The 26,188-nt window shown below is 58.2% G+C and overlaps 1 protein-coding gene and 1 long non-coding RNA gene across 2 annotated transcripts in view; both read left to right on the forward strand.

Moving 5' to 3' along the window:
* LOC145713337 (uncharacterized) overlaps positions 1-26,188 on the forward strand; it is a 385,846-nt gene that overhangs the window by 199,886 nt on the left and 159,772 nt on the right. The window lies entirely within an intron of this gene.
* STUM (stum, mechanosensory transduction mediator homolog) overlaps positions 24,084-26,188 on the forward strand; it is a 62,038-nt gene continuing 59,933 nt past the window's right edge. The window contains exon 1 of the mRNA XM_060643314.3: positions 24,084-24,455. Coding sequence (XP_060499297.3) covers positions 24,263-24,455 — 193 coding nt within the window. The 5' untranslated portion in view covers positions 24,084-24,262. The remainder of the gene's footprint in view (positions 24,456-26,188) is intronic.

Below are 26,188 nucleotides of genomic sequence, written 5' to 3' on the forward strand. Positions count from 1 at the left end.
GGAATGGGGGTGGGGGGGGGGTGGGCACGGCTCGCTGGAAGGTTGGCCTTCCCGAGGGAGGTGGGCAGAGAGGGAGGGCAGGTCCCGGGGCCTTGGGAACGTTCTCGGGGGGGGGGGCTTTGCGTTTCCGGGCGAGCCCCCGCCCAAGTGACCAGAGACACCTTCCCGGGTTCCCCCACCCCTTTCTGTTTCCCCTCCTCAGTTCCAGCCCCTTGTCTCGCCAAAGCCCCTTCTGCATGTCTCCCCCCACCCCCACCCCCAACCGGGCAGGCTGCAAGGCTGGGGTGAGTCTGCAAGTGTAAGACTGGGGACTCTCACGGGGCTGGCGAGCAGAGGGGCCCAAAGCTACCAGGGTCTTAAAAGGCCAATTAATGCCACCGGGGCCACAGCCAGGCCCCCACTGGCCTTTCACTGTCCCCTGGGGCCATCCTTCAACCCGCATGGAAGTCTGAAGGCATCTCCGTAGAGACGTCAGTCAGTCCCCTGGACAGAGAGCGCGGTGCGCCCCCGCTCTGGAGTGTGTCCGTCATTTGTCTGCGAGCTGGCCCGCCAGTCATGATGAGGCTCTGGTGTCTTCTCATCAGAACAACCAAACAGCCACACGTGAGCATCAGAGGGGTCTTTGGAGCTGCGTCTGTTTCGTGGCGTGTCCCAACCCCCCCCCCCCTCCCAGCACGGCCCGGCCGCAGCTCACACAGCACCCGGACCCCAGCTTGCTGGGAGTCCCCTCCGCACCACCCCCCACCCCCCCAGCCCCCGACCCGCGCACAGCAGCTCTCCCTTTAATTAGCAGCTCTGGAACAAATTAAAGCGTCTCCATGGAGTGGAGACGCCGAGGTGTCTCAGAATGATCCTGAGAGGGCTGTAAGGGGGTGGGGGGGAGGGTTCCGCAGAGGCTGGGGCAAGGTCACCCCTCTGTCCCCAAGAAGAGGACCTCGCTGGCCCGTGCAGGCAGCTGGGGTGCGGGGGGCGGGGGAGAGACGGCAGGATGCGGTTCCTAAGTGGGCTTTCGTTCACACGGCAGGCAGCTCCTGACACCCGCCCTGCTGTTGTGCCGGAGGGACGGCGTAAAGCCCTCCTCGGAGGAGGGCATCGGCCCTGCACGGGGAGTGGGAGTGGGGCCGGGGGCGCGGGGGGGGGGGGGGCGCGGAGAGGAAGGACCTCGGGGGACAGGAGTGTCACTTGGGCCAGCCCACCGGTCCCTCCTTTCCTCCCTGGTTCAGCCCCAGCAGTGAGCTCAAGATACGCTGCTTCCTGACCCGCTCCCGCCCCAGGCAAAGCCCGGACCGGGAAGGTTCTTGGAGGGGACAGCAGGGTCTTTTCGCACAGTTGAAGGCACAGAAGTGGGGATGGGGATAAAAAGGTCAGGCCGGTGAAAGAAGAGGGCGTGTGAGACCGACATGCTACCTCCCCTGACTCCGACACGCACCTTCACGCAGACACGTGCACGTGCGTAAGTGCACACACACACAACAGCAACGTGAGCGTGCGTGCACACACACGCGTGCACGCACACACACGCAAGCACGCACGCGCGCACACACAAGCGTGCGCACAAGCACACACAGCACGCACACGAGTGTGCACGCACACAGCATGCACACGCACACACATGCACATAAGTGCGCACACACAGCATGCACACGAGTGTGCACGCATGCAGCATACACACACAAGCGCACTCACACATGTACACGAGTGTGCACGCGCACACAGCATGCATGCGCACACACATGCACATAAGTGCGCACGCACACAGCGTGCACACGAGTGTGCATGCACACACACGCAAGCACGCACGCGTGCGCACACAAGCGTGCACAAGCACACACAGCATGCACACGAGTGTGCATGCACACATGCACACGAGTGTATGTGCACGCAGCATGCACGCACACGCACACATGCACACGAGTGTGCACGCGCACGCAGCATGCACACGAGTGTGCACGCACACGCAGCATGCACACGCACACACATGCACATAAGTGCGCACACACGGCATGCACACGAGTGTGCACGCGCGCAGCGGGCACACACAAGCACACTCACACATGCACACGAGTGTGCACACGCACACAGCATGCACAGGCACACACGTGCACATAAGTGCGTGCACATAGTGTGCACACGAGTGTGCACGCACACACAAGCACATGGCACACGCACGCCCATACACGTGCACACACGCATGGCACACACGCACATGAGCGCGCACAGGGGACAAGCGCGTGTGCACATGAGCGTGCACACACGCACACACGTGTGCAGGCACGCACGCGTAAACACACACATACACACACGCACATTCTCAGATACAGATGGCAGACGGGAGGAGTGAGAAAAGAGAGGGAGATGGGCGCATGGAGGGCCGTGTGACAGGAACCCCGCTCACTAACCATCACTCAAGCTGGAGCAACCGAGCAGCAGGTGGCCCCTTATCACTGCTTTTGAAATACACCTGCAGTTGGCAAGCATGCGCCTGGGGGCGGGGGTGTCTTTGGTGCTGGCCGTCCTGCCCAGCGCTGGGCGACACAGATCTGCCTTTAGGCCCCTTTGCAGTCTCCGGGCGAGAACCATCGGTATTCAGGCCGCCCCCTCCGTGGGCTCCCCCCCGTGCCCGGGCCTCTGGGGCTGCGCGGTCGTGTCCCGGGTGGGGAGATGCCAAGAGCTTAGCCCCACTTTGGGCGTCACTGCAGGGACCCCCCCCCCCCCCCCCCCACCAAACCTGGATCCAGACCCAGGAACCCGCCCCCTGTTCCTGAGCTCAGGGCCCCCTTGTAACCTGAGTCGGTGATGATGTGTTTATGACTCGTGTCACGGTCCCGTGGAGGGAGGCTCTCCTCACTATTACCAGCCCCTTGTTTTGTCCCTAGCCCCCTGGGTCCCCCTGTCCCCTGAGGCCTGAGACCACGTGGCCGTCCCCAAGGATGTCCGACTGTTGCCTTAGCTCCTGACGCCAGCCCTGTGGCTAGATCATGTGCCACCTGTTTGCGGTGACATTTTCTTCAGCTCCCCGGGGTGACCACCGGGCCACACCTGAGCTGGCTCTTGCCGCTCCCTCCCAATTAAATGCCACTTGCTTCGCATCGGAGCCCCAGCCCGGGGTCTGACGGTGATGACGGCAGCGAGGACACCACGGCACTTACTCCTGTACGTACGTTGCTTCTCTTTGCTTATGAGAAAACAGGAGCCAGAAAGAAAGAGACAGGATTGTAAGGAATCCCTGTGTATCCATCACCCAAGTCACGGCCCATCTTGTTCGCTCGGTTCCGCCCGCTTTCGCTGGCGTTCATTTGTTTGCTGGAGAATTTTGAAGCCGATCCTAGAGGCCGTGACATTTGGGTCAGAACGAATCTGGGTCATTTTGAACTGGTTTGATATGTTCGCGTGTAAGACGCAGCCGTTAGGTCACTGTCACGCCTAGCGCGTGTTAACTTAATGACCTGTACCGGATGGTCTTTAACCACCTTGGTTTGTCCAATCGGCGCCCCCTGAGGCCTGCATATTCGCTCATCGGTTGTCTCCTTGGACCCCTCCATTCCTTTCCCTCCCCCACTTGGAGACCCCTGGCCGTCTGCCCCGTAGAATGCTCTGTCTTCCGGACTGCGATGAATGCTGCCTTATGATGTCAGGTGACTTATTCCTCCCTGTGCCATATTTTCTGTAAGCTGTTATTCAGGCAGAGGTGTGTGAAGGCCGGAGAACCACCGGGGACAGATCTCCTGGAGGAAGAGGAATTTTATCACTGACGTCGCTCAGGGCGGCCGGTGCCCGGTGATAATAAAAAGCAAACTGACTTTGTGTTGGTTTTATTATTGGTTTAAAATTCTCTGTCGCCTGCACACGGGTGGACCCCTGCCTCCCCCGACCCCCTCCTTGGCCACTGGGTCCCAGTTGCATTTTTCAGGCAAGAAGATTTTTACGGGTCGTGTTGCATGCTCTTTACCGCGTCCGGCACGAGGCGCAGGGTCTGGTTTGTCTTGTCAGGTGGGTTCAGGTCGTACCAGCGAGATGGGCTTAGCAACTCAGATCCGTGATTTCCTTAGAGGTTGCAAACTTGTGATTTTTCCAGGCTATCATTTCTTCTGATTTGTTGTCTGACGATTACCTCTTACAAAGAAGGATATCTCTCCTTTTAGTCAGTATTCAGAGTAAGGAGTTATGCCCTAGCCTTGAATATTGACCAGTGGCTTTTATTGTTTTTAGTAACCTTTATTTTATCTTTTTAGAGAGTGTGTGTGAGAGAGAGAGAGAGGCAGAATCTTAAGCAGGCTCCACGCTCAGCCCAGATGTGGTGCTTGATCCCATGACACTGGGATCACGATCTAGGCAGAAATCAAGAGTCAGATGTTCAACTGAGTGAACCACCGAGGTGCCCCTTTTTGGTAACATTAGGGCACACAGATTTCTATCGGTGCGATGCCTCCAATCTACTGCAATTACTATTCTTTTGTGTTCTTCAGATAGTCTCTGCTTAGGTCAGTGGGTACGTCTCAGGGTTGGCTCCTCTGACTTTTTGATGTGACCTCAGCCCTTCCTTTTTTTCTGGTGCAGCAAGATACCCCACGCTCTTCTTAGGCATTTCCTGCCCCAGACTTAGACTTGTCCATTTCTCTGAGGAGCCGTGGTTACTCTGGGAGGAAATGGTGCATAGAGAACCGCATCTGGTCACTAGCCGTGCTCAGTGCTATGGGGTTGTCATTACCTGCAGTCCTGATGGCACTCAGCTCAGGGGGTTTTGTTTGTTTGTTTTAAAGGACTGCTTTTTTTAAATGTTTATTTACTTTTGAGAGAGAGACAGAGTGCGAGTGGGGGAGGGGCAGAGAGAGCAAGTGAGAGCGAGAGCGAGAGAGAGAGATTGAGAGACAGCATCTGAAGCAGTCTCCAGGTTCCGAGCTGTCGGCACGGAACCCGACATGGGGCTCGAACCCGTGAACCGAGAGATCATGACCTGAGCCGAAGTCGGATGCTTAACGGACAGAACCACCCAGGCGCCCCTGTTTGTTTCTAATTAAGCTTTTCATTGAAACCGAGCACGTATTACAGGGAAGCGAATAGATCGTAAATGTTCAGCTTGATGAGTTTTCACATAGAATGAGGACACTTCCTAATCAGTATCTGGATTGAGAAATGGATGGGAGCACCTGGAAAGCCCCCTAATCTCCCATCCCAGGCACTAACCCCTCACAAAGAAGACCACCCAGCTGACTTCTAACGTCAGAGGCTTTGTTCGGTTTTGAAATTTATACAAATGTCACAAAATGCGATGTTTTTATGCTCATATTTTTGAAAGCCAAAGAATTATGAGTTCATACTGATATTTCCAATTCACATGCAAGATTACAGAGTTTGTACTTAACTTGGTTGAATTTATGCTTTCCTTCCTTTTCTCTTTGCTGAAAGCTTGTTTTTTAGTGACTTCAACACAATCCCTTATTTGCCTGGTTCCACAATAAAACTATAATAGTTTCAAAATAGCTGTGTGCCTATTAGGCTAAGAATAGGATTACTGAGTGGGGCCTAACATTTCTTTCTGGTTTGTTTTGTCTTAGAATATATCCTACCAGGACTGTATAATCGAAATTCTGTATTTGAAAGTCATTGGAAGCAATTATTTTCTCTCTGTTGTTATGCTAGTGACTGGATTTGCAGTTAGGTGAATTTCTTTCCTTTTGTCTTCAATTAAAAAAGGTTTTCTAGGGGCACCTGGGTGGCTCAGTCGGTTGAGCGTCCGACTTCAGCTCAGGTCATGATCCCATGGTTCGTGGGTTTGAGCCCGCGTCGGGCTCTGTGCTGACAGCTCAGAGCCCAGAGCCTGCTTCGGATTCTGTGTCTCCCTCTCTCTCTCTCTGCCCCTCCCCTGCTCGTGCTTTCTCTCTCAAAAATAAGTAAGTAAACATCAAAAAAAAATTTTTTTAAATGATCTCTACACCCCACATGGGGCTTGAACTCCTAACCCTGAGATCAAGAGTCACACGCTCCACCGACCGAGCCAGCCGGGAGCCCCTGCTTTCGATTGTTAAGACTTGCCTTTTTTCCATGTTTTGTTTTTAACTTTTGGTTTTTACTTTTTAGTCAAGCGAAATTAACATACAATGTTATGTGAGTTTCAGGTATATTGCCTGTTTATTATTATATTGATTCAAAGTCAAAACTATATAACCAGATCTATTCAGGAGAGTCTGACTTCCATTCTCTCTCCCTGCATAGGTAACTTTTACTAACAGAGGTGATTTAAAAATTTCTTTGTTTATTTATTTATTTTGAGGGAGAGAGAGAGAGCGAGAGAATGAGCAAGGGAGGGGCAGGGAGAGAGGGAGAGAGAGAATCCCAAGCCGGCTCTACACTGTCCTCAAGGAGCCAGATGCGTGGCTCGAACTCCCAAACCGTGAGATCGTGACCTGAGCCGAAATCAAGAGTCGACGCTCAACTGACCGAGCCACCCCGGGCGCCCTGTAACAGAGGTGACTTTTAATATTTGGTTTATCCATTCATCAGTTTAAAAACCAGAAGCTAATATGTATATGTTCACGTTTTGTAGTGGATTAATGAGGGTAACACGGTTTTTGTCACTCTCCCCCACTGAGCGGTGAAGTTTCTTTCTCTTCCCCTTCCACCTAGGTTGGTCTTGTGGCTGCTGTGACCAATAAGAGGCAGGGGACGGGACGGGGCACGCAGCCAACTGGCGACTTTCCTTCCCTCCTTGGTGAGCTCTTGGAATTTAGGACTCAGCTGCCTGGGTGGAGGGGGTCCAGCTGTGTGCAGGTGAGAGCACCCACCTAGGGGCACCTGGGTGGCTCAGTCGGTTAACGGTCTGACTCTTGATTTCGCCTCAGATCACGGGCTCGCGGTTTGGGAGATCGAGCCCCGCGTCGGGCTCTGGGCTGACGGCTCGAAGCTTGGAGCCTGCTTGGGATTCTGGGTCTCCCTCTCTCTAGCTCTGCCCCTCCCCTCCTCACATGCACACACACTCTCTCTTTCTCTCTCAAAATAAAAGCCCACGCTAGCCTCCCTCCACCCCCAACCAAGGCACCAGACGTGTGAGTGAGTCACCTCGGATCGTCCAGCCCAGCCCCCCCACCGCACGGCAGCGGAAGAAAACCCAGCAGAACTGCTCAATCAACCCACAGATTCACGAGAGAGAGTGTTTCTTTGTTGATGGGCTCAAGCCACTAAGTTTTGGGACGGTTCGTTTTTGCAGCAGTAGAAAATCAAAAAATCAAAAGGCCTATTTTTTTTTTTTAATGTTTATTTAGTTTTGAAAGAGAGACAGACAGAATGCGAGCAGGAGAGGGGCAGCGAGAGAGAGGGAGACACGGAATCCGAAGCAGGCTCCAGGCTCCGAGCCGTCAGGACAGAGCCCGACGCGGGGCTCGAACCCACAAACTGCGAGATCGTGACCTGAGCTGACGACAGATGCTCAACCGACTGAGGCCCCCAGGCACCCCATTTCTCTCTTTTTAAAACTTGCCTGTACGCGTCCACATTTCTCTCTTCCGTCGGATTTCCTTCCCTCCCTCCCTTCCTCTCTCGCTTCCTACTTTCTTCTCTTCTCTCCTTCCAGTGGGGAAGGAAGGAGAGGGGGCGAGAAGAGAAAGCGCGGACCCGTTCTCTGTAGGCAGCCGGCCACCTCATGAGGTGCCCCCTCGGCCTCCAGGAACCCCTCAGGGTGCCCTGTGTTTCATGCAAAGTGGAGCCTGGCGGGCTTTGCCATCACAGGGGCTTCCCGGGCAGGGCCCCATCTGGTGATTAGGGTGCCTGTCTGGCCCCGGCCTGGGTGCGGCCAAGAGGAAAGGAGAAAAGCCAGCGATATGTGATGTACAGCTGGGGTGGGGGGGGGGGGGGCGACACAGGTCCGGTGTCTTCCTTCACTTGAACTTCGCAGCTACACCCCTCCCTGCCCTGAGGGCTTCCTGGAATCTCGGGCACTGGGGACCCAGGGACAGCAGAGACGGCGGCCGCTCCTGGGCCCTGCCGGGCCCTGCCCGGGAGACCTGGCCCCAGCCCCTCCTGCGGTGACAAGGGCGCCTTGCTCCTGAGTGGGGCCACCGGGGGGCAAAATGCCCTCAAGCTGAATTGCCTGCCCGGAAGAAAATCTAGAAATTTCCGTCTGAATGATGACCAGAGTGCCCTCACCCGGGAGCCCACAGCTTACGATCACTTCGCCGTGCCCTTAACTTCTTTTGAGGAACGCGGCGGGTCCTGTGCTCTGCCCAAAACCGCACGTCACACCCAGCCAGCTTGGCACTTCTCAGGACCCCTGCCAGGCTGGCAAAGTCACACGGGTGTGTGGAACACCACCGGCCACTCTGAGGAATCACGGCAGCTTGGAAAGGTGCTGGGGGAACAGAGCCGGGGAAACGCGTCCAGATCTTTGCAAACAAACAAGACACGCTTTACGACTGCATTTTGCCAAGTGTGATGTCAACCCCCAAGAAAATGCTCCCCAAACAAGTTTTCAGTACTTGATTTTTAGGGACTTAGGGAAACAAAGCCGTCCTTACCAGCTGTCGTTGATTGTTTATTAAAAATGAGCTTTCAGAGGGGCGCCTGGGTGGCCCAGTCCGTTAAGCGTCCGACTTCGGCTCAGGTCACGGTCTCGCGGTTCGTGGGTCCGAGCCCCGCGTCGGGCTCCGTGCTGACGGCTTGGAGCCCGGAGCCTGCTTCGGATTCTGTGTCTCCCCCTCTCTCTCTGTTCCTCCCCTGATTGTGCTCTGTCTGTCTGCCTCTCTCTCTCAGAAATAAAAAACATTAACAAAAAGAAAAAAACAATTAGCTTCCAGGGATTTCTGTGCCGAGATGAAAGCTGGATTCTAGTACCTTCCTCTCCCAATGCTGACCCTAAACCCAAAGACTTCGTCAGAAGGAAAAAGACGGGCCCATCGCACTCAGGAATATAGATGCAAAACCACTAGACAAAGTATTAGCAAATAAGACACCAACACGGCATGAAAAAATAATATACTACGTGTACGTTAGGCTTATCCTGGAGGTTTGGGATGGTTTGCTCTAAGAGAACTGCAGGTGGACCTTTGCCTTATTTTTTTTTTTATTTTTTTAATATTTATTTATTTTTGAGAGACAGAGAGAGTGCAAGCGGGGGAGGGGCAGAGAGAGACGGAGACACAGAATCCGAAGCAGGCTCCGGGCTCCAAGCTGTCAGCGCGGAGCCCGATATGGGGCTCGAACTCACGAACCTCGAGATCGTGACCCGAGTGGAAGTCAGACGCTCAACCGACTGAGCCACCCAGGCGCCCCTACCTTTGCCTTATTTAACGGATTAAAAGGGAAAAGCTGTCTAACCACCTCAGTAGACGCAATAGATTTATCTGTGATAAATTTAAAACAATTTTTTAAGTTTATTGCGAGAGGGAGCTCAAGGGGGGAGGGGCAGAGAGAGAAGGGAGAGAGAGAATCCTGAGCAGGCTCCGGGCTGCCTCAGACCTCCCCGCTCTGCCCTCTGCCCTCCTGGTCCTTCTGCCATGAGGTCCTCGTTTGGATCCGCGCTTGGATGAAGAGGGGAGGGGAGGGGAGGTAGGTGGATGGGCGGGGCTGTACCTGCCTGGTTGTCCGCCAGACTAGGAGGTACCCCCCACCCCCAGCTGCGACTCAGCAGCCCCCCTTTCTCTTGCCTCTTTCCCGTGACTTCCTGTCACAGCCGCCGCCCACAGGCCCTGGTGCTGGCCACCAGCTCGCAGGACCCAGCCCTGCGCCTGGCGTGCTGGATGGCATTTCCTGCTAACTGGGGTCCCCCGCTCGGGGTGGGCTTAAAGCTTGGCCGGGAGACCAGATCTGGGGGTGGGGGCGGGAAGCCCACCTTGCAAAGGCCATTTGGAGCCCGGTGGGCTGGGGGTGCCGGGACCGCCGTGAGCTGGGCTCTCACTGCCGGCTCTCGCCGCAGCCCTGCGTGGCCCTGACCCCCTGACTCCCTTCCCCTGTAAAAAAGCCCGTGACACCTCCGTCCCCCGCTGTCTAAGCGGGGATTTAACAAGAAGACACCGAGGGGGCACCCAGCGAAAAGCCTGTGTCTGGAGCCCGACTTCTAGGCGCCCTCCCCGCGAGGGGGCAGGCTTCGGGGAGGATGGGGGCAGGAGGGCGCCCCGGGTGACCCCAGCCGCGGAGAGACCCCCGCGGAGGAGAGCGCGGCCGAGGAAACGGATCCACTTTCTGCCACTACGGTCACCGCTGCTCACGACTCGTCCGTCTGCTCTGCGACCAGAGCTGCGCCAGCCTTTCCCACGGTGTTGTCCCCGTTCGCAGCGGGGGAAACCGAGGCACAGGGGAGGTGAGTTGTCCAAGTTCACGCGGCTGGCGCCTGGCGGAGCTGGGACTCACGCCAGGCCAGTCTGCTCCCTGCTCCCGGGAGGGCTGATCTCCGCCACTGCAGTGTTTTGTCTCTATTTTTTTTTTAAAAGGGCTAAAAAGAGAAGGTCCCGCGTCCCTGCTCGCGGGACTTTCTGTCCGGGACCATGTCCCGGGACCCCTGCCTGTTGGCCCCGGGGACTCCGTCCGTTGACCCTGCAGGGCACAGCCCTGTTTCCAGGACTTCAGAGTCATTGCAGGCTAAACTCTCCCCTCCTCCCCCCTCCCCCTGCCCCCTTCTCCCTCCCCTTCCTTCTCCCTCCTCCTCCCCCCTTGGCCCTCCTCCACCCCCTCCTCCCCTCTTCCTCCTCCTCCGTTAACATCTTGGGATATATTTACTCAGAACAGACTGGTTTCTTTCTGTCCTTGCTTCTCACTTGATGCTTTCCCTTTCATTTGTCAGTTTGCAAAATAACGAATTAGTTTATTAGCATCCTTAACTGATAACCGATTAGTTTCTTTCTTTCTTTTTTCAAGTTCATTTATTTATTTTGAGAGTGTGGGGACGGGCGGAGAGAGGGGGAGAGACCGAATCCCCCAGCGGCTCTGCACACGGCACGGAGCCCGACACAGGGCTCCGTCCCATGAACGGCGAGATCCTGAGCCCGAATCGAGAGCTGGACGCTCAAGGCTCAGCCACCCTGGCGCCCCTCTTTCTATTTTTTATAATGCCGCTGCAGGTGCACAGACTTAAATACGCTTGACCTGCTTCAGTCTCCTGACGCCCCTGTCCTTACTGCCACACACCTTCCCGTCTCTGGCGGGGACAGCCTCTTTGCGCTGGCTCCGGAGTCCTTCTGACCTGCGCCCCGGGGGTCTTGGGTGGCGTCCTCGCTATCTGGAGCGACAGCTTGGTCCGCCGCGTCATTTTCAGGGGCCCATCTGTCAGCGATGGTGGGAGAGGCCTAACTCGTTTTCGAGGAGCTTCCTCTGATGTCCCTTTCCCCATGGTGGTGGTGGGGGGGGGGGGGGCGGGCGACCGAGGTGGGGGTAAGTCTGTGCTGGGTTTCAGGCTTGCTCAGGAGGTTTGGGCTGAGTTCCTCTGGGCTGGGGGCCGACCCAGGAGGGGGTGGGGAGGTTTCCCCAAGAAAGGTGAAAGGCTGGGCGTGGGGGCTCCTCAGGGGGGCCATGTCCCCCTTGGAGCCCGGGGGTGTCAGACCTTTGCTGGGGCAGCCGGTGGGTGTGGGAGGCCAACCGAGCCGCGGGCTTGGGCTGCTCCAGAGTCCCTGTGCCCGGGCGTAGCTCATGGGCCATGCCAGCCTGGGCCTCGGGCCTCTCAGGAGCCACCCGTGAGGGCAGGCTGGAGACCTTTCCTGGTTTTCCTACGAGTTCTGTCCTCTAATCTCGCACAGCTCAAGGAGGGGAGGCTGAATCTGACACGGTCCAGAGGCCGCTGTCACACACGAGGGCTGTCGTCTGTGACCGGGTCCCCAGTGCTGACACCCGCTGATTGGGACACTTTGTTTGTTCCCTGGTCCCGAGGCTCTGGGGACGGAGGCATCTGGCTCCGTTCTCCAGATGTGGACGACAGGAAGGGGAGGAGTTCTCTTTAAGACCCTCCATCAGTGCAGCGACGTGGAGGCCCCCCTACGCCCTGTTGCCCCGAGAACTCCAGTCTCACCCCTGCGGCCCTCCCTACCCCTCCCCACCACACACCCTGCAGGTGGAGGACCATGCCTGGGGCTCTGTCGCCTCTGGGCCTTGGCACCGCGGCCGTGTCAGTTCGGGTGAGATGGCGGTTGCACGTGACAAGGGTGACACACGAGGGGTTTGAATATGCCGTTCGTCCCTCTCGCGTGTGGAAGGAGCCGGAAGGAAGGCTCTCCAGGGCTGGTCTAGCTGCGCCACAGCTGTCGGGGAGCCAGGCTTCTGTTGACCCCCCGCCCGCCATGCTTCGCAGCTTCCCTCCTGACGCCTGCTTTATGGCACAGAATGGCTGCTGGGATTGCAGCCATCGAGTCCATATTCCAGGCGGGGACACCAGGCTGCAGGGGAGACAGGACTCCTTCTAAGAAGCCCTGGGCACTTCCATTCAGACCACATTACTCACCAGCAGCCACAAGGGGGTCTGGGAAATGCCGTTGCTCAGCCGGACACTGCCCACTGCCAAAAATGGTACCTAACCATAAGAGAGATGGACGTGTACCCGGCGGGAGCGGGTGACCTCGGCCACTCAGCGTCCTTTCCCACCTTCCGGATTGCTCTGCCGACCTTTCCGCTCCCCGTTTAGACACTGCTTCTTCTAGAAGCTTCCCCGGCCCCAGACTTGCTGGTGTTCACCCAGTCTCGCACCTGCCGGCTCACTGGTCTGACTCTCCTCTTCACCAGTGAGCTCCAGGAAGGCAGGGGCCGTAGGCGCTCCCCTCATGCTCATGGAGGCTGGGCAGGAACGTTCTGGAACATTTCACGCCAATTCTCCCCGTTCGGGATGCTGTTAGAGCCCCCAGTCGATCTTGCTGGTTTTTGCGTCTGAGTCATCATCACAAACGTGTACCCAAGTCTCCTCTTTCTATTTTTTTGAAAGAAAAAGCATCTCCTCCCCAACCCCTGGGGATGGTGCCCGACTGGCACCCTCGCGGCTTTGGGGAACGACTGGCGAACCCCGAACGGCGTTCGCGCCTGTTTGGCTGCCAGTCTGCAGGGTAATAAAATAAGAAGTAATTTGGAAGCGGCCAAGAACTTGAACTGAAGCACAGTCCCGTTTTGTGCCAAGAGCCAAGCTGTTCTGCACAATTTGTCAGCCGGCCAGGCCTCTGTGACTGTCTCAAGCCAACCTCTCCTGACTCGCTTCTTCCAATGCGATTCTAAGCGGCGGGCTCCCGGTGTCCCCGGTAAAGATGTTTTCTCCCTCTCAGCTGAGCCGGCTGGTCTGGCCTCCTGGCGGGTGGCCGGCCTGGAACAAACACTCTGGGCCGTCCCATCCCAGAACCATCCCGGAACCTCGCTGGCGGAAAGTCTATCAGTGGTTTTCGGCCATTTCTATCGCAGCAGGACAACTCGCTCCGAAATGCGGTGGCTTGAAATGACTATTGTCTCTGGGCCGGTGCCTTGCGGAGAAGGTGACCGGCTTCGGTCACCCATGCGGCGGCCCACCTGTGGCCGGCACACGCGGAGAGAGAGACAGAGCGAGCAGGGGAGGGGCAGAGAGGGAGGGAGAGACAGAATCCCAAGCAGGCTCCGGGCCGTCAACCCAGAGCCCGACCTGGGACTCAAACACACACACCGTGAGACGGTGACCTTGAGCGGAAACCAAGAGTCGGACGGTTAACCGACTGAGTCACCCAGGCGCCCCCAGAAAGTGACTTTCTAAGGGAGGAACCCCCAACTTGCAAGGTCCGGTCAGGCCTCCTGACAGTGAATATCTGATTGGTCACAGCAAGTCACATGGCCGATCCGAGAGACACGAGACAGGGGAACACGCAGGGGAACACAAGGATCCTGGGAGGCGCGGGTCCTTAGGCCCCCAGGGTGACAGTCTACACAAGTGGCCTCTGAGGGGAGTGGCCTGGGGACTCTGCGTCCCTCAGTCCAGGCCACACGTGACTTACTCCTTGAGTCCGGACGCAGGGCCAGCGGGTGAGCGTTGGAGGGAGACTGAGGACAGCTTCACAGCAGCTGCTCGGTAAGATGTCTGCTTTGTAAGAGAGTGAGTTCCTCATCACGGGAAGCATCCAAAGAGAGCCTGGACCACCCCTCGGAGGGGATGGACCGAGCCGGGACCATAATCTCCTTCCAGCCGGGTCTGATGCCCTTTGCAGCGGGCCAAGTGCAGGGTCCCCCAGATAGCAGGTCCCCGTGTCGGGTCACCTGTGGTGGGGACGCGCACGGGGTCGGGGGAGGGACGCGGGGCCGAGGGAGGTGAGCGGGGCGGCCAGGGTCCCGCGGCTCCAGCATCCCGCATAGGGCTGCACCTACAGCGTGTGGGTCCGGTCCCGGGGTGATGGGCCTGCTTCCCCAGGAGTGGCCCTGTCCGCCCAGAGGTGGGGAGAGGGCTGTCATGAGAGGGCCACCCTGGGGGCACCGAGGGAGAGGGGGGCGCGGCTCCGGAGCCAGATCTGATTGGTCCTTCCCCTATAGCCCTGCGTGACTCAGGAATGACCCCCTCCTCAGGGCAGCTCCAGGCAAAAGCTTTCAGGGAGCAACAGGGCCCTTTCCACCGGGAGATAAAAACCGGGTGGGCCCCCACCGCCACAGTTGACCCCCCCCCATGTGCGGCACCCCCACCCCCTGCCCCAGGGCGCTCTGCTTTCATTAGTTTTCTGTTGCTGTCCCGCAGGATGCCAGCGTAAGGGGACAACACACATTGTTCTCTCGCCGCGCGGGTGGGGCAGGAGCCGGGCGCGGCCTGCCCGGGTCCTCTGCTCGGGGTGTCACCAGGCTGCGAACCCCGCGTTAGCCCGCCTCGTTCTCTCTGGAGGCTCTCCCTGGAAGACCCCATTTCCAGGCTCACTCTGGAAATTCTCTCCTTGCAGCTCTGGAATGCAAGCTGTGCTTTTGGCTGGCTTCGTGACCAGAGGCTGTCCCTGGCTCCCTGCCACGTGGGCCTCGTCAGCACAGCCTCAGACTATGGCCAGAGCCTGCCACTTCGGGGAGGGCCCGGTTCTGCTTTAAGGGCATTCGCCTGATTAGGTCAGGCTCACCCGGGACAATCTCCCTTTATTTAGTTTCATTTATTTTATCTTATTTTATTTTTACTGTTTATTCTTTTTGAGAGAGAGAGAGAGAGAGAGAGCGCGAGCAGGGGAGGGGCAGAGAGAGAGGGAGACACAGAATCCGAAGCGGGCTCCAGGCTCTGAGCCATCAGCACAGAGCCCGACGCGGGGCTCGAACCCACGGAACGCGAGATTGTGACCTGAGCCAAAGTCGGATGCTGAGCCAACTGAGCCGCCCAGCCGCCCCGTGTTATTGTCCCATTTTAAAGGTGTGGAAACTGAGTCTCAATATCTTGCTCAGGGTCTCATGGTGGCTGAGAGGCAGGAGCCCTCATGGCGTGTCACACATCCCGCTGTTCCTCACCGGCCGGAGCACCTGGTTTTCCCTGAGCATGTGCCTGGCTCCTCCCTGGAGTGTGGCCACACGCGGGGTCTCTGAGGCAGCCCCTGGGGGCCCTGGGAGGGCGGGGGTGGGACGGGGCAGGAGGGCTGCCCAGGGCACAGGCCTGAGCTGGCCGCTCAGGAGGGAACCACTACCGCCCCCCCCCAACCACCCCCCCCCCCCCCCGGAGCTAACTGCCCAGAGTCCCAGAGCTCTGTGTCCCCATGTGTCATCACGGGAAACGTGAGCCCCACAAGTGGGCGAAGCAGCCCAGCCCTGCTTGCTGCCCCCCCCTCCTGGGTGCTGGAGGGGTCGCCTGGGGGAGGGCCACCAGGCCAGGACCCCCAGCATTAGGGCCAGAGGTCAGTGTTAGGGGTTCAGCTGATGGACTCAGACACAGGTCAGTGGGGGGACACTGGGTCTCTGCGCGACCCATGGTCAGCGATGGGGGATGTCCAGGCTGCGGGACTTGGGGTTGCTGGTCTTTGTTTCCTTTTCCAGCTCCTTCCTTCCTCCCTCCCTCCCTCCTTCCTCCTCCCTCCCTCCCTCTCTCCTGCCTCCCTCCCTCCTGCCCTCCCTCCTGCCCTCCCTCCTTCCTTCTTCCTTCCTCCCTCCCTCCCTCCTCCCTTCCTTTCTACTTAATCCCAGCAGAGTTAACACACGGTGTTATATTCGTCCCAGTTGCACAATACAGTGATTCAACAAGTTTATACACCACGCAGTGCTCAGTGCGACAAGCGCGCTCTTAATCCCCGTTGCCTATGTCACGCTGTCACCTTCTTAGTTAAATGCCAGAGTCGTGAGTACAATGGTGCACGAGCCGCCCTGCGTCCTGGCACCCATCACCTTTAGGGTAAGAGGCAAGCTCCCTCTGTCCGTCCGTCCGTCCCCCCCCTTCCCCCACCCAGACTCACTCCTCTCCTTCCTTCTCCCTGGCTTCTCTCGTCCCCCAACGACTCATCTCGTTCTAGGACACCCACTGCTTCCGAGAAGACATCAGTGGCTGGGGGTGGGGGGGGGGGGGCGCGCGGGGAAGCCGAACGAGAAAATTGCGCGGGGAGACAGGAATTGATTGGTGCCTGCACAAGTGGGCGAAGTCAGTCCACACTGATCGAACACCCGGGATGTGCAGCCTCTGTGCGAAGCCCGGGTGTGGGAGTGTTGCAGCGAGGGGGGTGGGGGTGGCGGTGGGGCAGAAGGTTCCAGAAGCCCAAGCTGGCCGGCCAGGAACCTCACAGGAGGGGAGTGGGGGATGAATGGTCTGCGGCCCTGCCCCAACCGAGTGGCCCCACCCCTACTTGGGTTTCTGGGGAGGGAGAAGAGAGGGAGATTAATTCTCAGGTTCCGGGGTATCTCCCTCCCCTATGCTCCTGGCTCCACCTTCCCCATCTCTGGTCCCCTCTGCCTGCCCCCTGCTTTCCTGCAGTCCCCCTTCTGTTTTGCTGGGAATAGCCCGGAGGGGACAGCCAGCTCTCAGATGGTCCCGTCTGCCTCTTTCCCTCCCCGAGTGGAGGGAAAGAATTATCACCCGAGACCCGGAGGAGGAGAGGTTGTCCTGAGTGGAGGGGATGAGGGCCCTTGGGGGGTCTTGTCCCCCTTGGAGACATTTTTCTCTGTGACCTTCGGGCTCGAGGCCAGAGGTCTGTCCCCCACACCCTTAGCCTCAGGGACAGGTGGGGAATAGCACAGCAGGGAGCCCGTAGTCGGTGGCCACAGACCACGGCAGAGAAGAGGAAAGGTATTTTGAGGTCACCTCATTTTTTTCTGTCAGTCACTTTGCTTTATTGCCTGGATCTTCAGCTGTAATTACTGGGAAACGCAAACCCGATGCCCACCAGATTTAATCAGGAGAGCTGACTTATAGATTGATACAACTTAATAGATTTATTAGGGGCTGTGCAGGCCCCATGGGGAGTAGGCCGAGTGAGGCCTGCCTGCCTGCTGTGTTCGGAGGGAGGAAAGAATGAAAGCTGGGAGGCGGGGGAGGGGGAGCCGGGGTGAGGGGAGAGAGAGGGAGAGAAGCAGGAGGACCCGGGGGCGGGGAGGGAGGAGGGGGGGCTGGGGCAGGCAGAGAGGAAGGGGGCCCAAGGCTCTGGAACCCGTCTGGCCCCGCTCACTGTTCAACTTTGCTGAGCTGCAAGGCGTTCATCTGTGAAATGGGCATAAGGAACACCTCCCCTGCAGTGAGAGAGTGTGTGTGTGTGTGTGTGTGTGTGTGTGTGTGTGTGTGTGAAACAGCTGGGCGCGGCAGCTGCTGGGGCCCGTGTGGCCACGGAGCGCTTGAACTGGTGGGGAACTGCGGTGGGGAACCGGATGGTAAATGGACTTGGGTCCAGGCGCCGGCGCGCAGGGTCTAGGAGTCCTGGGATCCTCAGGGAGTGCATGTCTGCCCCGTTGCAGCAGATCGGAAAGGCCCTGGCTCTCCCATCCTCTTAAGGGCATCTGACGCCCTCCTTGGCGACGTGGTCCGCGGCCGCAGCCTTCCCAACCTTAGAAACACGGAAAACTCTTGCGTCCGAAGCAGGGCTCCCCAAGGGCAGCGCCAGCTCTGAGGGGCTGCTGGGGGGCCCCGAAGGAGACGGCGGTCTCCTTCTCCCAGGCCTCGCTAGAGCCCGTGCCTGCGCACGTCTCCCTCGGGTCGTCGAGACTGGTGAGTTAGTTCTGTGTGATGACGATTCTCCCCTCGGTCCTCAAAGACCAGGCAGGGCAAGGAGCAAGCCTGTTGGACGGCCACCCCGGCCCGTCCCTGCCAGCTCAGCTTCCTGCAGCGTGGACTAGCTTCTGCACCGGCACCTGTGCCTCTGAGCGTGCCTTCCTGCGAGCACTGGCTCTCCAGACGCTTCCGTAAACAGCTGGTGTCCAAATCTCGACAGCCGGGTCTGATTACCGCTCCTTCGCCAGCGTTACTCTTACGCTTACCCCATTCCGGGAGAACACAGGAGCCCCGGAGGGGCAGCGCCCCTCCGTCGGGACAGGGGCCCGATCCGAGCCCAGCACAGCGCGTTGGCTCCAGGGGGGCAGTGCGGAGGGCAGATGTCCTTACGGGGCGGCAGGGGAGAAGTTGCCTCCACGGAGATAGCAGGGACGGGGGCCACCTGGTCCAAAGGCCTGAAATAACCCTGCTCTTCTAACTTGTGAGCTGAGTCCACACTCGGTCTCCCGGAAGGTGAAGGCTGGGTGTGGACGTTCCCGTTCAGCAAACGGGCAAGTGGAGGCAGAGGGAGACGACGCGCTCTGATGGGGGTCGCACGGCTGGGTAAGGGTGGCATGAGAGGGGGGCACAAGCCACGCTGGGCTCTCTGTCTTTGAGCTCACGCTTCCCGGGAGTAGGTGCGTCTGGGAAAGATGACCGGAGGCCGTGTCCACGGAAGTCAGCACGGGGTGGGAAGAGTCCAAACACGTGGCTCCCGCAGGTCGAGATCCGTGACCTAGAAGGTTAATGATCAAGAAGCCCAGTCGCTGTCGTCGTCGCAGACAGCGGTCACTACTATAGCTGTGTGTCCAGCACGCCTCCCCACACCCCTGCTCTGGCTATGGTGCCACTGATTTCTCTGGGGGCCCTTCTACCCACTCCTTGAGGGCGGAGGGGGCTGTCGGTCCCTGAAAACCCCTCATCACGGGCCTGGCCACGTTTAGTACCCGGCCACAGTGACTGAGTCAAGAGCCCCTGGAGAGAGATGTTTCCTTCCTTCCTTTCTTTCCAAATTTTTTAATGTTTATTTTGGGGGGGGGGTGGGAGGGAGGGGCAGAGAGAGAGAGGGAGACCCAGAATCCGAAGCAGGCTCCAGGCTCCGAGCTGTCTGCACAGAGCCCGACGCGGGGCTCGAACTCACCAACCAGGAGATCGTGCCCCGAGCTGAAGTCGGACGCTCAACCCGCCCCGAGAGATCTCTCTCTCTGCTGGGCTTGTTTGGGAAGATGTGAGTCCGGGGCATTCAGAGGCCATCTTCCTCACCGCATGGGGAGACCCAGTCGGCCGAATGAAGCCACACAGAGTGGAGATCGTTTGAGAGAGATCGTTTGAGAGAGACACAGAAAGCGACAGAGAGAGAGGCATTCGTCCATTAGGTAGCTTATTGATGTAACCCGGGGCTTCTCTGGGCCTCCCGGCCACACAAGCATATTGTGTCAGCTAGGGTTCAACTAGAGAAGCAGAACTAGCAGAATCATGTAGATTAGACAGACAGACAGACGACAGAGGGATGGATTTGTCCACCTAGGGGCCGGCTGAGCAAATCTGAGGCCCACAAGCCAGGCCCTCGGGGTGGGAAGTTCACAAGCAGGCTGGAACCCAATGGCAAGGTCAAAGCTAGGTGTCCACAGGCTGCAGTGAGAAAGGAAGACCCAGGGGGAAGGGAGGAGCTGGGCGGCTCAGAGTCTCCCTCAGAGAAGGCCTGTGCCCCCCCTTGACGCCTGATTAAGTCAGGCCCACCCAGGACAACCTGCCATTGACTAACTTAAAGTCAACCGGCTAGGGGTTTTAACACACCTGCAGAACTCCCTCGCTGCAGCACCTACATTATTCGTGTTTGATTGAACGCCTTGGGGAGGGTGCATGGAATGGCCACACACCCCCCTCTGTCCTCCAGCCCTTTGCAGAGATCGTCACTTGTAGCCCACCCCGAATGGAAGCGGTTCTGGGAACTGTAGTTTGGCCTCGCCATCATATCCATAAATTCTTTTTTTTTCTTTTTTCTTTTTGTATCCTGAAAGGTAAATTGGGGTTGGCTTTCTACCATTTGGGATGAAAAAAGCTCCTCATTCCGGTGCTGTGTCTCACGTGCCTTACGTATGTTCTCTCACTTAATCCTCACTCCGACGTGGAGGAGACGGGGATTATTTCTAATTTCCGGAGACCGAGGCTCAGCAGGGTTAAGAAGTCATTCAGAGACACAGAGCTCCAACAAAGTCTCTCTACTGCCAATGCTACGATGCTCGTCTTTGCCCAAGGGGCCACCCCAGTGGCAAATGAATTTCTTGTATAGTTTGGAAGCTGATCTCAGCAAAATAATTTTGTTTTTCAGCTAAAGAGAGTTCCAAAGTGGAGGTACTTTATTCTGCTGACAGAACAAGGCCAAACGACATTTTTAAGTGTACTTTAAAGCTTTTTTTTTTTAAAGTTTATTTATTTTGAGAGAGAGAGAGAGAGAGGGAACAGAAGTGGGGAAGGGGCAGAGAGAGAGAGAGAGAGAGAGAGAGAGAGAGAGAGAATCCTAAGCAGGATCTGAGCTGTCAGTACAGAGCCTGATGCAGGGGTCGAACTCATGGACCATGAGATCGTGACCTGAGCTGAAGTGGGACGCTTAAATTACTGAGCCACCCAGGCACCTCTTTTATTTTGTTTTGTTTTGTTTTGTTTTATTTTATAGTTTATTTTATTTTTCATATTTTTATCTTCGTGACCCAGTGCCCAGCCTGGATATGTTGTTCTTTGGCCGATGTAACCGTTTGAAACGTTTGCCCTGTTGTGTGGACATAGTAGAAACCCCTCGCGGGAACGACGGAGAAAAGAGAGAAAGCCCACAGGAACAGTATCAGGACCGAAACAGGAGACATCATTACGGATTTTACAGACACGAAAGAGATAAGAGGGTATTATAAATAATTGTATGCCGACGCGTTCAATAATGTGGATGAAAATGGACACGGTGGGAGAGACTTTTGCGCTGAGACTCCGCTGTAAATGATACCTCCTTAAGTATTATATGGAATAAGGTGGATATTTTAAAACTAGACAAAATATCCTGCAGGTGCTTTTGGGGTCTTACCAACCCCCCCACGCATTTGACACTGCTTAAAGATCTGGCCTCCATGAGACACTCTTAGTGTTTGTCCTTTTAAACTTCCTTCTCCCCCCTTCTTTCCTTCCGCCTCATTCCATGGTGCTAGGGACCCTCTGGTCCCCCAAACCACACCTCATGATGGTGGTTTTAGAGCCAGGGGCCCAAGTTCTTGGACATTGCTGCATTGAGAGGTGGGCTGTCCCCTAAGCAGGTTTGTGACTGCTTTGTCAACAGGGTCCGGGTAAGTGACACCGGGTGACAGCTGAGGTCAGGGCAGGAAGTCCACGTAGCCTCTACTGGCCCTGCCCATGCTCTCGTTGGGGGCCCCTCTGGGCGGGGTTTCCTCTTGGAGGCCATATTGTGACAAGTCCGAGTCACGTGGTCAGGCCACGGGTAGGTGCCCTGGGGGCATGGACCCGGTTGAGCCAGCTCTCAAGTTATCCCAGTCCAGGTACCGGATGGGAGAATCATTTTGGAAGTGAGTCCTCGACCCCAGCTGCTCTGGCCGCCACCACCTGCGTCTTCTAAGCTGAGGCTCCAGATGTTTCCTGACCCACAGAATTTGTGATCATTACAAAATGGTTGGGTCAGGCCACGAAATTCTAGGGTAGTTTGTCACATAGTAATAGTAAACGGAACACTCACGCCAGGCCACACCCCTGCTCAGAATGTTCCCCGTGATTCCGCATTGCCACCAGGGTAGAGCCCGAATTCCTTTGCCCTTCCTTCCTGGGTTCCTGCCCACCACCAGAGCCAGCTCCTACCCCTCGTGCCTGAGACGGCACAGTGAACACACTGTAATCCCTGGAATGTTCCCTACTTTTCTTGACTTCCATGCTTCATCCGTGCTGTTGCTCTGTCTGGATATCTTCCTGATATCCAGATATTAAGTGAATCCTCTGGCACATTGAGGGATGTAAATCCACTTTCTTCCCTGAAATCCACCCCCCCCCCCCCCGCCAGGAATAATAGTGTTTGCACGGCCCTAAAATCGTTCGAAAGAATATTCAAATAACGTGGGTTATCTCCTAGGTTTCTGAGTAAAATAACCGTCATCCATTCGGATTCTGGAGCCACGCTGCCCACATTCCAATCCCAGCTCTATTACTTATTAGCGGGTGACTTTTGTGCAAGATACTCCACTTCTCTGTGCCCCCCTTTCCCCATCTGTAAACTAGGGCATAAAGAATACTTACCCCACAGAGTTACGGAGCAGGGGATTAAATGAATTAAAATGGGTAAGGTGCTTAGTACAGTGCCTGGCAGAGAGTATTTGGATAAAGAAGTGTTTCTTTAAAATAAAACACAGGGGCACCGGGGTGGCTCAGTTGCTGAGAGTCTGAGTTCGGCTCAGGTCACAATCTCGTGGTTCATGAGTTCGAGGCCTGTATTGGGCTCACTACCGTCAGTGTGGAGCCTGCTTTGGATGTTCCGTCCCCCTCTCTCTGCCCCTCCCCTGCTTGCATTCTCTCACAAATAAGTAAACATTAAAAAAAGAATAAAAAACATGACACATCTCCTGCAAGCAGCTGGCTAAAGCCATTGCTGGCTCTGGCCGGTAGCAGCTTCCGGGACAGGCCCACGTTTGCTCAGCACCCTCAGCCCTGGCTTCTGTCACTGTCTGACTCTATCACCCTGACTCAGTTTATCTATTAGACCCATGATGCGAGAGCCTGGGCTTTACTCCTTCCTCTGTCCCCAGAACCTGAGTCTTCTGAGACCTCCAACAAACGTGTGTCGAACCCGGCTTTGATGTGACAATTGCACTAACTCAAGCCCAGAAAAGGCTCATGTGAGTTCTTCTCAGCCACACAGGTAATTAGCGGCTAAGAAGAGACTGAAACGCTCAGTCTTGTTCACTCTGACTGCCAGGTCCGAGCTAGTTACTGTGTGTGTGTGTGTGTGTGTGTGTGTGCACGAGTCTGTGTCCAGGGTATCACCACTACCCCCTGCTGAGCATCTGCCTTTAAATTTTATGAAGATCCGCATAAAATACCCTATGGTCTTATAGCGTCCTCCCTCTGACCCCTGGGCTGTTTTAGGGTCATGCAAATAACTCTTATTCCTGAAGATGGAGAACTCGATTTTTCCGATTATTCGGACAGTTCGCTGCATTGAAAAAGAGGCGGATGCTTTTGTCCGTTCATTTTTTCCAGGTGTGGAGGTGAGGACGGCATTTTTCCAAAAAAAAATCAAAACCAAAACCAAACCAAACCCCCCTAACTCCGTAGGGGGCCTCATGCCGCGGCTTGGACCCTGAGGCCGAACCTTCTCCTCGCTTCCACCAACTGCCGCACTGTCAACACCAGACGGCGCTGTGCCCTCGCTGGCTTTTTAACCACCACCACGTCGAGCGCGCACAAGGCCAAGTCTTCCTCCCGGACGACGGTCCAGGGGTTGGATCCCAACATCCCCGCTTCCCGGCAGCAGGTGCAGGCCTTCCGCATCTGAGTGCTAGGGCGTGCGCACGTGCGTGCAGGGGAGGGTCCCCTCTTAAGCAGACTCGAACCTGTTCGAAAAGCTGTCTCCTGCCTGCAGCCCTATTACCGACCGGAACCAAATCCAGGAGAATCGGAAGGAGTTGTTGGCCTACTAGGCACCAGGCGCCGTGCGTCCCCGGCCCCCCACCTGCGCCGCGTCGTGTGCATCCTCCAGATTAAAGGACCCAACTCCCGGCTTTCGCGGCAGGGCCCGCCGAGCACACCGGCCCCCTTGGCGGCGTCCCGGGGCCGAGGCTCGCGTCGGCTCGGCTGTCGGGGGTGGGGGGGGGGCGGCCCGGGGCGTCCATCCCTCCCGGGGGGAGTGGGCGGACCAGCGGCTCCCTCCGCCCCCACCCGTAAGTGGCATTTCTCCGCGGGGGAGGGGGAGAGGGAGGGGCGTCGGAGCGCGGCCGCCGCGTGTGGCGCCGCCCCCTCCGCCCCGCGCCGGGGTGTGGGCGCGGCGCAGCGCCGGCCGCGTGGGGACGCGGGAGTGCGGGCTTCTGGGCGAGCCGCGCGGCGCGGGAGCACGCTGGCCGCCTGAGCTCGGCGCGGAGCCCGGGGCCCGGAGCCGCCGCCACCCGCCCCTGGGCGCGCCCCGCCATGGAGCCCTCGCACAAAGACGCCGAGACGGCGGCGGCGGCGGCGGCGGCGGACCCCCGCGCGGCGTCCGCGTCCAGCGGGGTGGTGGTGCAGGTCCGCGAGAAGAAGGGCCCCCTGCGCGCCGCCATCCCCTACATGCCCTTCCCCGTGGCCGTCATCTGCCTCTTCCTCAACACCTTCGTGCCGGGACTGGGTAAGACGCGGCGGCCGCGGCCCAGGCGCCCCCGGGTCCCGCCGCGGAGGGCACGGGGTCACCCCCGGGGGGCGCCCCCGCGCGCCGGCCCCCGCGCTCCCGGCGCCCCCTGGCAGGTGGCCGCGGCGCGTGGGGTGGGCGCCCCGGGGGAGGCGCCGCGCGGCACCCCCCCCCCCAACCCGCCCTGCGCCTCCCCCCACCTGTGAGCGCGGGGGTCCGGCCCCGAGAGCCCGAACTTGTCCGGGAGACCGGGGGCCGGCGGGCGGCGGCGCGGAAAGGCTCCCCCGGCTCCGGCGAGGCGCCGCTCCAGACGCCCCGAGACCCTCTGCCCCTGCTCGCCGCCGCGCGCGCCCTCCCGCGAGCCCCTTCCTTGGAGGGGCGCGGGTCCTGGCGTGGGGGGCGGGGGGAGCGCGGCGGCGACAGACCGCGGCCGAGCGGGGCAAAAGGGACACCCCGCGAGCCCGCCTGCCTTCGCGGGGTGCGGACCGTGCGGAGGCGCGCGTCCTCCGCCTCCTTCCCGGGTGCCCTCGGTTCCGCCAGCGCCCGTTAGCTCCCGGGGGTCGGGGGAACCATCTCGCTAGTTCCAGCGCTCCCGGCCGGCCGGAGGGGACCCCGTGGCTCCTTCCCAGCCCTTCTGTTCCTGACGGAGTGGGGAGCGCGCCGGGGCAATTCTGTGTCGGACCCTGGCTGCCCGCGGGGGCCCTGAGGTTCCCAGTGTCCCAAATTTTAAAACAAAGCCCCTTCCTAGAGGTACGGGTGCCGAAGGGTGCGTAGCGGGAGGGAATGAGAAGTCTCCCCACCCTGCGTCTCCTTACCCCACCCCAATCTGCCCTCCCCCAACCCCCAGCTTGCCTGCCCGGGAACCCCTCCCACCCCCCAAATGCCTGCGGGACTGGAGCGACAGGCGCCTCTGAGCCCTCCCAGGAGCGAGCCGGCTGCCAGCGTATAAGGCTCCAAGTTCCCAAAGAGGTCAGCTGAAAGTGCTTTTCTGTTTTACTTTGGCCTTTCTCACGGCCTCGGGCCCAGCGCGCTCAACCGGGCCTCTGGCCGTGGCCGTCATAGCGAAGGTCACACCCACCCACCCACTCGGGTCGGATTCACGTTCCCTTTCGCGCCTACTGGTGCTTCTGCGCTGGGCGGCCGCCCGGCCAGGGTCGTGGAGCCGTCCGAGCAGACGGTTAGGGGTCCCCTCCGCGGCACCTCCAGCAGCCTGCACCGCCCTGCCCCCGGGTGGAGTGGGGGTCATCAGGCCGGCTCTCTGCAAGTGTAGACTCCGGGAGGAAGCCTGGCCGATGTGAATTGCGTCGGAGATTCCCACCTGCTGGAGTACAGAGCACCGCCCAGCCATCTCTCCAGGACGTGAAGATCGCGTGTCTTCACTTTTTCCATGTGATGAAGTCAGTATCACCCGATATGGTCCTTTGAGGAAACAGATGCATGTGGCTGGGTAGGAGATGCTGTACCAGGCTGGGGCCGGCTGAGGGGATCACCTCCAGGAGGGGCAGCTGCCCACCAGGGCACCTGCAGGCCTCCCCGGGTCTCACCTCCCCAGGTACCTTTCCCACCCGGTCCTGCCTGCCGCTCCTCCTGGGCCCCTGCTCTCCTGCCCGAGGGGTCTAGCTCTTCACGCTTCTCTTTGTTAGGCCCGAATCCCACGGGATTTTTGTAAGGAACCTTCCTGGGAAGGCAGGAGAGAATAAAGAGAAAAATAAGCAAACCGCCAAAGGGCTAAA

Source organism: Panthera onca, chromosome F1, assembly GCF_046562875.1.
Source record: "Panthera onca isolate mPanOnc1 chromosome F1, mPanOnc1 haplotype 2, whole genome shotgun sequence".
NCBI classification, from domain to species: Eukaryota; Metazoa; Chordata; class Mammalia; order Carnivora; family Felidae; genus Panthera; species Panthera onca.